The following is a 13,122-nucleotide window of genomic DNA, read 5'->3' as shown; positions in this document are numbered from 1 at the left end:
CTACTGGCCTGGCTGATGTTCTATTAGCCCACAGTCTAAACCCTGCCAAAGCTAAAGTTTTTGAAGTGAATACATGTACAATATTTCAATTCAATTGTGCATCTACACAATTATTATTTCCCATATACAGCTACATAAAATTGTGACTGTTGGGTTATGACCTAGCTATTCTTTTGCAATGAGAAGACAAACATTTTAATTGGTTTGCTGGGATAGTTGTTCACTAGCCAGATCTGATAAATACTAACCTGGGGGCTAACAGGCTAGCTTAACTTCCATCCCTGCATGCCTTACACCTATTTGTAGTTGTGACCTTATCGATAACCTTCGTCCCTTTATAAGACCTGAGAGGACTGGTGAAGTGAAGCCTTCTGTTTCAACTCAGTTCTGTGCCTCTGTTTCGTTTGTTTAAGTAGAATTGAGTTCTAATGGTTTCAGTAACCAAAAAACTAAGTGTGCCCTACTACTACTGCTGTATAACAATACTTTTCCTATGTTCTCCTTCCAGATGTAAGTTGTGAACGTAATTTGCATGACTTATCCTGTGTTTAAAATAAACCACTTATTCATTCTGGTTTGTCACTTAAAACATTTATTCCCACATACATGAAACCACACATCAATCCCAAAAAAGAAAAGTTGCTTTGGATAAGGTAAATGGATCTGTTAAATGCCCCCCCAAAAAATATGTATCATGAGACTTGTTAACCAAGGGCAGTGTGGTGAGTGGGAATGTAACGATGGACATATGTGCTGAGAGAACATTCCACAACAAACAGTATCAAAACTAAACTTCAAAACAAGGTTCCCATATGTAGGGACGTCTACAGCTCCATGAGGGCTTTTATTTCATTAATGCGTGACGCCTTCTTGTCGGTGGGGTTCTTGGAGCCGAAAGCCTTGTCCACCAGATCCTGCTTCTGCCTCTGAATCTTCACCATGTTCTCCTCCACAGAGTCCTTCACGATGAACTACACACACACACACACACACACACAGATCTTAACAGGCACACAGAATGTCTGCTGAATCCTCAATGTTCTACTTTATGAATGACTTTTATTCCGAAAAATGTAAATAAAATTCAACGTGAAAATCAATGAACATCTGAACATTTTGGTCAGTTGCCGACTTGTTCCCACTTTCACCAGATGCTGTCACATACAGTAACACACAGATAGACTGACCTAATGGCAGAGTGAGTGGAATGATATCATGTGATGTCAGGGCAGCAGTAAATTACCCGAGACTGCATAACCAATAACCCTCAGCCTGTCTGACTCCTGACCTTGGTGATGAAGACGTCTCTCTTCTGGCCCAGGCGGTGACAGCGATCCACACACTGGTCCTCTGCTGCAGGGTTCCACGCCTGGGGAACACAGTGTGGGGTTAATGTACAGTGTGTGCGTGTGGTCCATAATGCCATAGTTGCGGAAATGATGTATTATGAAAGTTTAAGTATTGAAGAGCTCACTCAATATAACAAACAACAGTTTTAGGATCACAAAATACTTATTTGTCAGCGAACTCCGCTTGTTTTTGATTCACAGTATCGTCTTCCGTTCTGGGGGGTATTCCATCAACGACGCTAAAGGAAGAAAACAGGCTTATTCTGGTCTCGCAAGAGTTATCAAAAATAAGCCTGGATTTTCCTTTAGCGACTTTGATGGAATACCCCCCTGCTTTGTACTTGGTGAGTGTTGGTGATACATGTCTTGTTTACGTTTTAGGACTGTTCAAAAGCAAGGACTGTGTGATCATCTAGTTTATGTGTAGTCCATGTTCAATCAGCATGTTGTGATGTGCTAAATATGCTTATGTTAAATAAGTTACATAGCAATGTTCTTTGTTGTTAGCTGCGCGATGGAGCACAGTCTGTTTGTTTTGGTTCAGGGTGATTTCCTCCGCTATTTGGTTTGAGGTGTACGAATATTCAAATAAGCATATTTTCAACTATTTTTATAAATCTGTAAAAAAAACTGGAAAATGACCAAAACACACACACAAAAAAAAAAGTACCAGCTCCTGTCACATATGTGTGTATCTGTCACAGGCAGGCCACAGCTGACACTCACTGGATCCATGAGGAAAACACGGGAGGCGGCTGTCAGGTTGAGTCCCACCCCGCCAGCTTTGAGTGACAGCAGCATGATCGTGGGGCCGTCAGGAGCGGGGCTCTGGAACTCCTGGATGACCTGGGTCCGCCTCTTCTGAGTCATGGTGCCGTCCAGACGCACAAAGATAAAACCTGCCTCCCTACAGGAGAGATGGATGGAAAGAGAGAGAGCGAAAGAAACTGAATACAGATGTAACAATAAAAGAAAAATAGCTATGATTAGGGATGTAACGATACACTCAACTCACGATTCAATACAATCTTTTTTTTTAACTTTTTTTTTACAAAATGAGAATGCAGACAAATTATGACTGAAAAATGACAGAAACTACAAAATACAGTTTTCCTTAAAGAATCCCTTTTTATTTATGAGGTAGGGTATATCTGCAAAACACAAACTATGCAACAAATGCATTATTTCCTTTTCTTTATAACAAAAAGCGAGGTAAAAAGTAGATTACACCCTCTGCTGTTTAAAAAGAGTATCGCAATTAATTCTTCATCTCACCAATTTGAATAGTCACACGATGCCTCGTTACATCCCTAGCTATGAATATACAGCATATGACATTTAGCTGACACTTTTATCCAAAGCAACTTACAGTGAGTGCATACTGTACATCTTTCAGTACATAATATGTACCATATTATGGTCTCAGCGGGAAACCGACAACCTAAGCGTTGTTAGTGCCATGCTCTACCAACTGAGCCACAGAGGACCAGTGAATACAGTTCCGACACCAACAACATCTGGCTCAAACCGGATCAGCAGAGTGTGTGTTACCTGAGTGGGGCCTCCAGCAGAGTGAGGAAGCGTGTGAACTGAGAGACCACAAGACTCTTTATGCTGCCGTCCTCACTACGCAACCTGAGCAGATTCTCCATCAGAGCCTCAACCTGCACACACACACACACACACACACACACACACACACACACACACACACACACACACACACACACACACACACACACACACACACACACAACAAAATGCAGTTTAGCATCTAACCAGAAGCAAATAGTGATGTAGTGCAAAACATGATAGGTACAGTATGGCAAGTACGGCAGTTACAGTTGAAGTCGGAAGTGTAAGTCATTAGAACTCATTATTTAACCACTCCACAGATTTCATGTTAACAAACTATAGTTTTGGCAAGTCGGTTAGGACTTCTACTTTTTGCAAGTAATTTTTCCAACAATTGTTTACAGACAGATTATTTCGCTTATAATTCACTGTATCACAATTCCAGTGGACCAGAAGTTTATATACATTAAGTGGAATGTGCCTTTAAAGTGTGTGTGTGTGTGTGTGTGTGTGTGTGTGTGTGTGTGTGTGTGTGTGTGTGTGTGCGTGTGTGCGTGTGTTACCTTTGAGCTGGTCCTCCCAGTCTGTGAGTGTATGTTCTCCTCCTCCTCTACCTCCTGTGGGAACTCCACCAAATCACTGGCCTTAATCTGACCCCGACACAGAGGACAAAGTGCCTGTTCCTAGAGAGCCAGGGGAGGGGTGGGGGGAGAAAGAGTGAGAGAAACAGAGAAGGGGATTGAGGGGAAGAGAGAAAGAGGGGGAAAAGAGAGGGAGACCGATATATGGGGGGGAGGGGAAAGGGAGAGAGTGGGACAATGGAGAAAGAGAGTTGTGTGTTTCAAGACGCAATTCATTTCACAGTCATAACCCTTATTGTCCAGAACAGGCAGGCAGCGTACCTGTTCGCTCCTGAGGACCTGAGCGATGCAGGGTCGACAGTACACGTGGGCGCAGTGTGTGATGACGGGCAGGCGGACAGAGTCCAGACAGACAGAACACTCCTCGTCAGAGCCACTGGCCAACACCAGCCTCAGCTTCTCCATCAGACGCTCCCTCAACTCAGCTGGAGTCGCAGGCTCACCTGCAGGGAGAGGGAGAGGGGGAGGATGTCAGAGAGAGGATCTTAATGTAGGGCACCAAACGTTCAGAGACAACATTCCATTTCAATACGAAAATAAATTAGAATGTTCTAGTCATGGTATATGTGTGTATGTGTGTTACCTAAGTCTATGGTGATCTTGCCCAGCAGGTCACGGTGGCAGCAGAACTGCCGGAGCCTCACCAATATGGCTAAGACATCAGCGTAATTCCTGAGAACACTCCCCTCTGCTACATACCTAGGTACACACACACCCACTGTGAAACAACTCTACATGGAAAACTCAGTGAACATACAGTACGTATATAAGAAAAAGAAAAAAATGTAGACACACAGTTACTCAGCTGCACAAATCCCTCACACACACCCCCACACCCACTTGCGGCTAAGTACCTGCTGATGGTGGTCCGTCCCTCCGTGCGGGCAAGCTCATATTCCTCTCTCTCTGTGTCTGTGAGCGTCACATGTTGGACACACACAGTCTTCTCTGGGAGAGACACCAGGGGGCGCCCACCCACTTTGCTGGCCTTGGTACGCCGCAGCGTCACACATTTAACCAAGGCCTGCAGGTTCCTACACACACACAGCAAATATTTACAGACCCAATGTACATGTCTGTGTGTGGCTATTTTCATTCCATAATGGTATGGACATCTTAAAAGTCAATTTCAAGGGCCATAGCAGTATAAAAAGAAAACTCTTAATTTTGAAAAAGGTTAATTTTGTTTGTTTAGATCACCGTGAGCTGCTTCAGGGAGCCTTTATTCTAAGTGGGAATGTTGGTGAATGGCCACTCACTGTAGACCGGTCCTGTCTCCCTCGGTGACGGGTCTCTGGATGACCCTGTTCCACCATTCCTTCACGTCAAACGGCTTCAGACGCAGGAACGCCAGCAGCATCCACAGGTCCTTCAGACTGTTCTGGATAGGGGTGCCTGGACACAAACACACAGACACACAGAATAAGGAACCATACTACCAAAACATGACAGTATACAGTGGAGGGAGGGAGAGAGAGAGAGAGAGAGAGAGAGAGAGAGAGAGAGAGTATGTGTGTTTGTGTGTACCTGACAATATCCAGCGGCGGTTTGATCGCAGCTCTAGGACCGCTCGGCTCTGCTGAGCATTGGGGTTGCCGATCACGTGTCCCTCGTCGAGAACCACCCTCAGCCAGTTGACTGCATGGAGGGGACTCCTACTGCCACTGCCACTGCCACTGCCACTGGCCTGGGAGCCAGAGAGGGAGAGAGGGAGAGAAGGGGAGGTTGAGATAGAGATGGTATACTTGAGATAGAGATGGTATACTAAAGCACTCCAGATTATGCCTAATCCTGGACTAAGCATCTTTAATAGAGATGTTACATTGAAAGCGTGATTTAGTCTGTGAATCCGGCCCTATGAGGTGAAAACTAAAGGGGACACGCCTGACCAGCAAACTAACATTGCATTTCTGAGTTGGTTAACATGTGGTTAAGGTTAAGGGTTTGGTTGAGATTAGGGTCAGTTTTAGGTTTTGACCAACAACCTGTCAATGGTTTAATCTCACCCGCACTACAAAAGACACGTCAACCTCTGACAGGTGCACATCAGAGAGGTGTCAGTCATTCACACTCCCTCACCCACCCACCCCATAGTCTGCAGACAGCACGTTGTACGTAGAGAGGACCACATCCTGTTTGGACAGGAAGCTCGGGTCTCTTTTGCGCTCCGGGCCGTAGTACAGATAGACGTTCAACTTCATGTCTCCTCGCACGTGCTGCTCAAACTAGTCCTGCACACAGAGGGATTCAACACACACTGTGACAGACCACTAAAACCAGTTGATGTATGTGAGAGTGAGCGTACAGACGTGACAGTGGCTGTGTGTGTGCGTGTGCTCACCAGCCAGTTGCTGAGTACAGACATAGGACAGATGATGAGAGTGGCTGTGGCTGCTGGGTCCTCCACACTGTTTGGTAGGGTGGCCTCTACACACACACACACACACACACACACACACACACACACACACACACTCTCTCTCTCTCTCTCTCTCTCTCTCTCTGTGTCTCATCAAACAGAAGGTGAATTATAATAAACAGGTTAACACAAAACAACTGCGGTTCTCCATCACACACACTTTACCTTTCTTAGAGGTGCTGCTCTTCGCCCTTTTACTGGAGCTCTTCTGTGGAGGGCCTCCCCCTGTTAACCCACTCAGAACTGCAGCAAAGTCCTGATCCTCCTGCAACGCAACAGCCCCTACGAACCCAGACACACACCTTTTGGATTACTGCAGAACACACTGCCATTGCACTGCATTTTAAACAACAAATCATTCATCTCTTTCACCGCTCCATCTCTCTCTCTCTCTCTCTCACACACACACTTTACCTTTCTTAGAGGTGCTGCTCTTTGCCCTTTTACTGGAGCTGCCCTTAGCTGGGAGAGGATAGATAAACCATTCATGAAGCAGATGGTGACCTGGGAGATTGTGCATGCGCAACCACACACACTTTACCTTTTTGGGGTGGCACCACCTCCTTCACCACCTCAGCTGGCTCTTCTATGTGATACCCCTCTCCACTTTTCCCTGGGAAGGACGGAGGGAGAGAGGGAGAGGGCAGTCAGACACATAGTACACACACTATTAGCTGTCATGTCCAATAGGCCAAGGCACACTCACGCACGCCCGCACGCACGCACGCACGCACGCACACACACACTCTTTCTCTGTCATCACCTTTAGATTTTGAGTTCTTCCCAGTGCTAGTAGAGGACTTTGTCAGGAGAGGGCTGCTCCTACAGAGATATATACACACACATCATATATCGTAGTAGTGGTGGTCTAGTGGATAGTGAGTTGGACTTGTGATCGGAAGGTTGTGAGTTCAAATCCCGCCTGAAACCACACCACTACTAGTGTGCCCTTGAGTAAGGCACTTAGCCCTCAGTTACTCCAGGGGGAATGTCCCTGTAATTCGTAATTGTAAGTCGCTTTGGATTTAAAAGCGTCTGCTAAATGGCAAAATTAAATTTAATTAAATTTAAAAAAATTAAATTAAAAATAAACTAGATGATCACACAGTCCTTACTTTTGAACAGTCCTAAAACGTAAACAAGACATGTATCACCAACACTCACCAAGTACAAAGCAGGGGGGTATTCCATCAAAGTCGCTAAAGGAAAATCCAGGCTTATTTTTGATAACTCTTGCGAGACCAGAATAAGCCTGTTTTTTTCCTTTAGCGTCGTTGATGGAATACCCCCCAGAACGGAAGACGATACTGTGAATCAAAAACAAGCGGAGTTCGCTGACAAATAAGTATTTTGTGATCCTAAAACTGTTGTTTGCTATATTGAGTGAGCTCTTCAATACTTACACTTTCATAATATGAAGGGGGAAAAAAAGAAGCATTATTATTTATTTTTTTACATCATTTCCGCAACTATGGCATTATGGACCACACGCACACACTGTACATTAACCCCACACTGTGTTCCCCAGGCGTGGAACCCTGCAGCAGAGGACCAGTGTGTGGATCGCTGTCACCGCCTGGGCCAGAAGAGAGACGTCTTCATCACCAAGGTCAGGAGTCAGACAGGCTGAGGGTTATTGGTTATGCAGTCTCGGGTAATTTACTGCTGCCCTGACATCACATGATATCATTCCACTCACTCTGCCATTAGGTCAGTCTATCTGTGTGTTACTGTATGTGACAGCATCTGGTGAAAGTGGGAACAAGTCGGCAACTGACCAAAATGTTCAGATGTTCATTGATTTTCACGTTGAATTTTATTTACATTTTTCGGAATAAAAGTCATTCATAAAGTAGAACATTGAGGATTCAGCAGACATTCTGTGTGCCTGTTAAGATCTGTGTGTGTGTGTGTGTGTGTGTGTGTGTGTGTGTGTGTGTGTGTGTGTGTGTGTGTGTGTAGTTCATCGTGAAGGACTCTGTGGAGGAGAACATGGTGAAGATTCAGAGGCAGAAGCAGGATCTGGTGGACAAGGCTTTCGGCTCCAAGAACCCCACCGACAAGAAGGCGTCACGCATTAATGAAATAAAAGCCCTCATGGAGCTGTAGACGTCCCTACGTATGGGAACCTTGTTTTGAAGTTTAGTTTTGATACTGTTTGTTGTGGAATGTTCTCTCAGCACATTATGTCCATCGTTACATTCCCACTCACCACACTGCCCTTGGTTAACAAGTCTCATGATACATTTTTTTTTGGGGGGCATTTAACAGATCCATTTAACAGATCCATTTAACTTATCCAAAGCGACTTTTCTTTTTTGGGATTGATGTGTTGTTTCATGTATGTGGGAATAAATGTTTTAAGTGACAAACCAGAATGAATAAGTGGTTTATTTTAAACACAGGATAAGTCATGCAAATTACTTACAGTTCACAACTTACATCTGGAAGGAGAACATAGGAAAAGTATTGGTATACAGCAGTAGTAGTAGGGCACACTTAGTTTTTTGGTTACTGAAACCATTAGAACTAAATTCTACTTAAACAAACGAAACAGAGGCACAGAACTGAGTTGAAACAGAAGGCTTCACTTCACCAGTCCTCTCAGGTCTTATAAAGGGACGGAGGTTATCGATAAGGTCACAACTACAAATAGGTGTAAGGCATGCAGGGATGGAAGTTAAGCTAGCCTGTTAGCCCCCAGGTTAGTATTTATCAGATCTGGCTAGTGAACAACTATCCCAGCAAACCAATTAAAATGTTTGTCTTCTCATTGCAAAAGAATAGCTAGGTCATAACCCAACAGTCACAATTTTATGTAGCTGTATATGGGAAATAATAATTGTGTAGATGCACAATTGAATTGAAATATTGTACATGTATTCACTTCAAAAACCTTAGCTTTGGCAGGGTTTAGACTGTGGGCTAATAGAACATCAGCCAGGCCAGTAGAAATTGCAGCTAGCCAGTCGCCAAAATCCTTAAGTTCCATTCCTGGGGAGACCCCTCCACACTGAGGCTGAGGCGTGTCATCATGAGGAAGAAAGTTGGTGTGTTCCAATTCCCTCACTCACTCACTAAGACCTCACTGTTTCCACCTTGTGGGTTTACAAGCATTGAATTAGTCATCCCAGGGCACGCCGCACACATAAGTGTGATACAGAGGCTAGGTAAATAAAAACTGGCAAACAGTTCTGCCTAGCCCTCTGTTAGGCTAATCGGAGTTCCCTTTATCTTGAATACACCCTAACCTCTCAGAGCTAAGGGGAAGTCGACAGGAGCAGAGTGACTGAGTTAGAGGTTTGGAACACCGAGGGCACAGAGGGAGGCTGGTGGGATTGGCAGCAGCAGGTAAAGTTATCCTTAGGCCAAATCCCAAAAAGTCTTTCCTTGCTTCCTCGCCTCCTTCTCAAAACGGTCTGAAGCCGCCCCGCCCCCCAGGAGTTTGTCTTCCAATAGGTGTAGAGAGGACACAAGGAATCAAGGACAAACTTTTCAGATTCAACCTTTAAGGTGATTGGCATCAGTAAGTGAGGTGAGGTTTTTGTAAACTGAACATCGGTAAGGCAGTTGGTCACACTACAGAGAGGAAGTGATGAAACAGGACAGGACGTGGCGAAAACAAACTCAAGGGCTGAGACTGGATTTCTACCATGGGTTTCACTTACGAAACCTTCCTCCTTTTTAACAAGCAAAATCACAGAACTTAACATGCATGAGTAAACAGAGACGGGGAGAACACTGGGCTTTACATTATGACTTATTACACAGCTCATCACATTTTTGTGTGACAGGTTAAGTTAGTTAAATACTTTAAATTAACAGACACAGTTCCTTCCTCCCCTCTAAGAGTACAACTACCCTATGTTTGCCACTATTAGGCTTTGTGGAGTGAGTTAGAGCTGGAGTGAGACTAACACTGAAGTCCCAGTGAGTTGGTGTCAGTAGGTAGGAGTTCTGCACTGAGTGGGTGAGTGAGCTGCATAGCTGCATTAGACTGGACTACACACTGGAGGAACTAGAGGAACTAGTCAGTCTAGAACAGAAACAAACTCTTTTCCCCCTCTTTCCTTTGTAAGGACTGGACAATTCTATGCTCGTGGTGGACAGATGCTAACCAAAGCTCATTAGAAGGCTGGTCGGAGAGCCAGAACTATTTATGTCACACCTTTCTGATTTCATCAGATCTGCAAACACGGCAGAGATAAGGGGAGAAGGATAAGAGTTGTTTCTGGACCAGGGTCATTCGCGCACACACCCACAAGACAAAAAAAAAGACTTTTTGACCAGCATCACATTGACAGCCCAACTAGGTCAAAACCATAACCCAATTTTAACCTCTTCAGAAATTCAACATGGCTGAGCGCGGAGGCAGGCAGGGGCACGGCAGGGAGAGATCATGTCGCTTTACACAGAACAGTTACTCACTCCTACACGATGAGCCGGAGACCGTGCAGCACATGCAGACCATCGCTCCGGAGAGGAACATGAGGACGTTCCACCAATGACAGCCCTTAATTTGGCCTGACAGGAAGTTAAGAAATCAAAGGCTGTTTTTTCCCCCCCCCCCCTGCCTTTTTCATTTCCTTGCCTATGGCCTTGAGCAGAGTCAGGCAGACTCTCTCCTGGGAGCACTCTCCTCTCGTAGCCATAGTCAGTCATTATTGCGTGAGCAGACCAGCATGGCCACATAGGATCCAACTGGACTGGGGACAGCTCTGCTAACAGAAACTCAGGTATCCTTTTCTTGTACAGTGAAGTTCTGTGAGTTCAGAAGTCTCCCTTAACCTCTGGCTGGAACAGAGGCGAGGTGTACATTTAGAAGGAAGAGGCCCGACAGTATGTATTAGATTAGGCTGCTTCTGTGTCCGGCGTGACTCCTGAGGGTATACTTGAAATACTGCAACAAGCCTCTCAACTCTTGAGAAACCCTGGGTCCCTGGCTCTGCCACTGGGCAGTTCTGTTGTCCCAACAACCATGCTCTTCAAGAAGAAGTTGTGCCTGATGGCGGTGTTCGGAGGCATCCTCTTCGTCATGATCGCCACCCACACCATCCAGAAGGGCAGCATCCTGTCTCTGTCTCTGTCTCTGTCTCTGACGGAGGGCCACGCCACCACCAGGACTGTGCCAGGGCCCGGCGCCGACCCGACGCAAGCGCCACGCCCACCCAGCACGGCGCTGCCCAGCCCGGGCACCAAGGTTTGCGGATGTAAGTCGTGTGTAGCGAACACGGGGACCTCGGAGTGGTTCGGCCAGCACTACGACCCCCAGCAGCAACCCTTCCTCTCAGACAAAGACAACAACATGGACCCCCTCGCACTGAAGTGGTGGCTGGCTTTGCAGCGTTCTAACGACGATCATACGATAGAGGACGTGACTGAGAAGTTGTTCCAGGTCATCTCTCCCCCTGCCATGGATGTGCGACCCAGACCAGGCCAGTGCAGGACGTGTGCCGTGGTGGGGAACTCTGGGAACCTGTTGGGGTCACACAACGGCCCACTGATAGACTCTCACACCAGTGTCATACGGATGAACAAGGCCACTACCGCCGGGTTCGAGGGGGACGTAGGGAACAAAACGACCCACCACTTCATGTACCCTGAGAGTGCCGTGGACATCGCTCCTGGGGTCCACATGGTCCTGCTGCCTTTCAAACTCCGTGACCTGCAGTGGCTGGCCAGCGCTCTGTCCACGGGAGAGATCAAAACTACATATATGAGGGTGAAAGACCGAGTACAAGCTGACAAAGACAAGGTAATAGTGGTGAATCCAGCGTTCTTTAAGTACACCCACGAGCGCTGGACAGAGCGTCACGGCAGATACCCGTCCACTGGCATGCTGACCATCATCTTCGCTCTCCACATCTGTGATGAGGTGTCTGTGTTTGGTTACGGGGCAGACCAGCAGGGGAACTGGCACCACTACTGGGAAGAAAACAAATATGCTGGGGCCTTCCGGAAGACCGGGGTGCACAACGCTGACTTTGAGACGCAGATCATCCGCATGCTGGACTCTGAGGGCAAGATCGCCCTGCATGGCAGATGAGACTGAGACCATCCCAGGTCATTTACATTGCAGTCCCGCTGCACAGATAATCTCACAGATCTCTCAACGCCTGGAGAAGTATATTGAAAACATAGGAAACGAAACACGCATGATACGGCAATCTTCTAATCTGGGGATGTGCAACTGCAATGTAACACAAACCTGACCTGAGTTGTATGGTGGACAGGGCCCAAGCTGTGAGAGGCCTGGGAGCTGTGGACATACGGAGGCCACAGAGGGACATTTTAAACCTGTGATACGCCCTTGCTCTCTGCAACTACCACTGTGAGCTAAACATATAACCAAAACCAGATACACAGAGTCCTCAGACCAAATGTGCAATTCAGATGATGTACTTTGAGCATGCACATAGTATGTGGACCCCCTTCAACTGCATCCACTAATAGGTCAAAGACATTTACGGGGGAAGGAGAACATGTTGAAGGAAGGATGTGAAGTTTCTGAAGCTGAGTCCACTTTATTGATTTCCTTCCCTGTTCTGAACGTGACATTGCTGCAACACACCGTAGAGCCTTATACCGAAGAAGCCTGTGTTATCAGCATCATAAGGCGTAGAGAAACCCTGTTGAGAGGGGATAGAACCACAATCATTTGTACTTTTTTTTTTTTTACGAGGACTGACTAGGGCAATGTTTCAAGTCAACACTTTTAACAGTTTTAATGTCGTCTCTTCTCGAAAGTTGTATGCTGTATTCCATTTTACTCTACACCATGATTGCTTTCACAATCACGTTTATTTGTATTTGGAAGGAAATTACCCAGTTATGCTGTCCATTGTTACATTTAAATGAATTGTATCTTAATGTTTTAAAACATTTTGTCAAAATATTATATATAGTATGGGGAGAAAACTAAGGGTACCTGACTGACCAGAAAAACTATATTTAATTTCAGAATTGGTAAACATGGGGTTCAGGTCAGTTTTTTGACCTAGCAGAGCTGTCAATGGGACGCTGGTCAGAAAGGTCCCTTTAATCCTTCCCAAAAGTAAAAGTAACCATTTTGGCAAAAATACACATTTGGGGGTGGGGTGGGGGGGCTACACGTATTTGATATACAAAGATGGATAAC

General features: G+C 45.8%; 2 protein-coding genes across 2 annotated transcripts; one reads left to right on the top strand and one right to left on the bottom strand.

Annotated features, from left to right (window-relative positions):
* Positions 1-824: 824 nt before the first annotated feature.
* Positions 825-10,646, bottom strand: LOC308150669 (helicase-like transcription factor; the record flags this gene model as incomplete). Its single annotated transcript, XM_080523474.1, has 13 exons — positions 825-971; positions 1,289-1,369; positions 2,076-2,256; positions 2,901-3,013; positions 3,488-3,607; positions 3,827-4,008; positions 4,149-4,264; positions 4,420-4,599; positions 4,825-4,960; positions 5,093-5,223; positions 5,645-5,790; positions 10,153-10,171; positions 10,576-10,646. The coding sequence occupies 13 exons, from the start codon at positions 10,644-10,646 to the stop codon at positions 825-827; spliced, it is 1,623 nt and encodes a 540-aa protein (XP_080379600.1).
* Positions 10,647-10,962: 316 nt separating this feature from the next.
* Positions 10,963-12,388, top strand: LOC308149498 (CMP-N-acetylneuraminate-beta-galactosamide-alpha-2,3-sialyltransferase 2-like; the record flags this gene model as incomplete). The annotated part of the gene is made up of 1 exon (XM_080522357.1): positions 10,963-12,388. The coding sequence occupies one exon, from the start codon at positions 10,963-10,965 to the stop codon at positions 12,028-12,030; it is 1,068 nt and encodes a 355-aa protein (XP_080378483.1). The 3' UTR covers positions 12,031-12,388.
* Between the last annotated feature and the right edge of the window lie 734 nt (positions 12,389-13,122).

The sequence above is a fragment of the Nansenia antarctica genome (genome assembly GCF_963989245.1).
Source record: "Nansenia antarctica genome assembly, chromosome: 2".
In the NCBI taxonomy this organism is placed as follows: domain Eukaryota; kingdom Metazoa; phylum Chordata; class Actinopteri; order Argentiniformes; family Microstomatidae; genus Nansenia; species Nansenia antarctica.
This window is presented reverse-complemented; position numbering and strand designations above follow the sequence as displayed.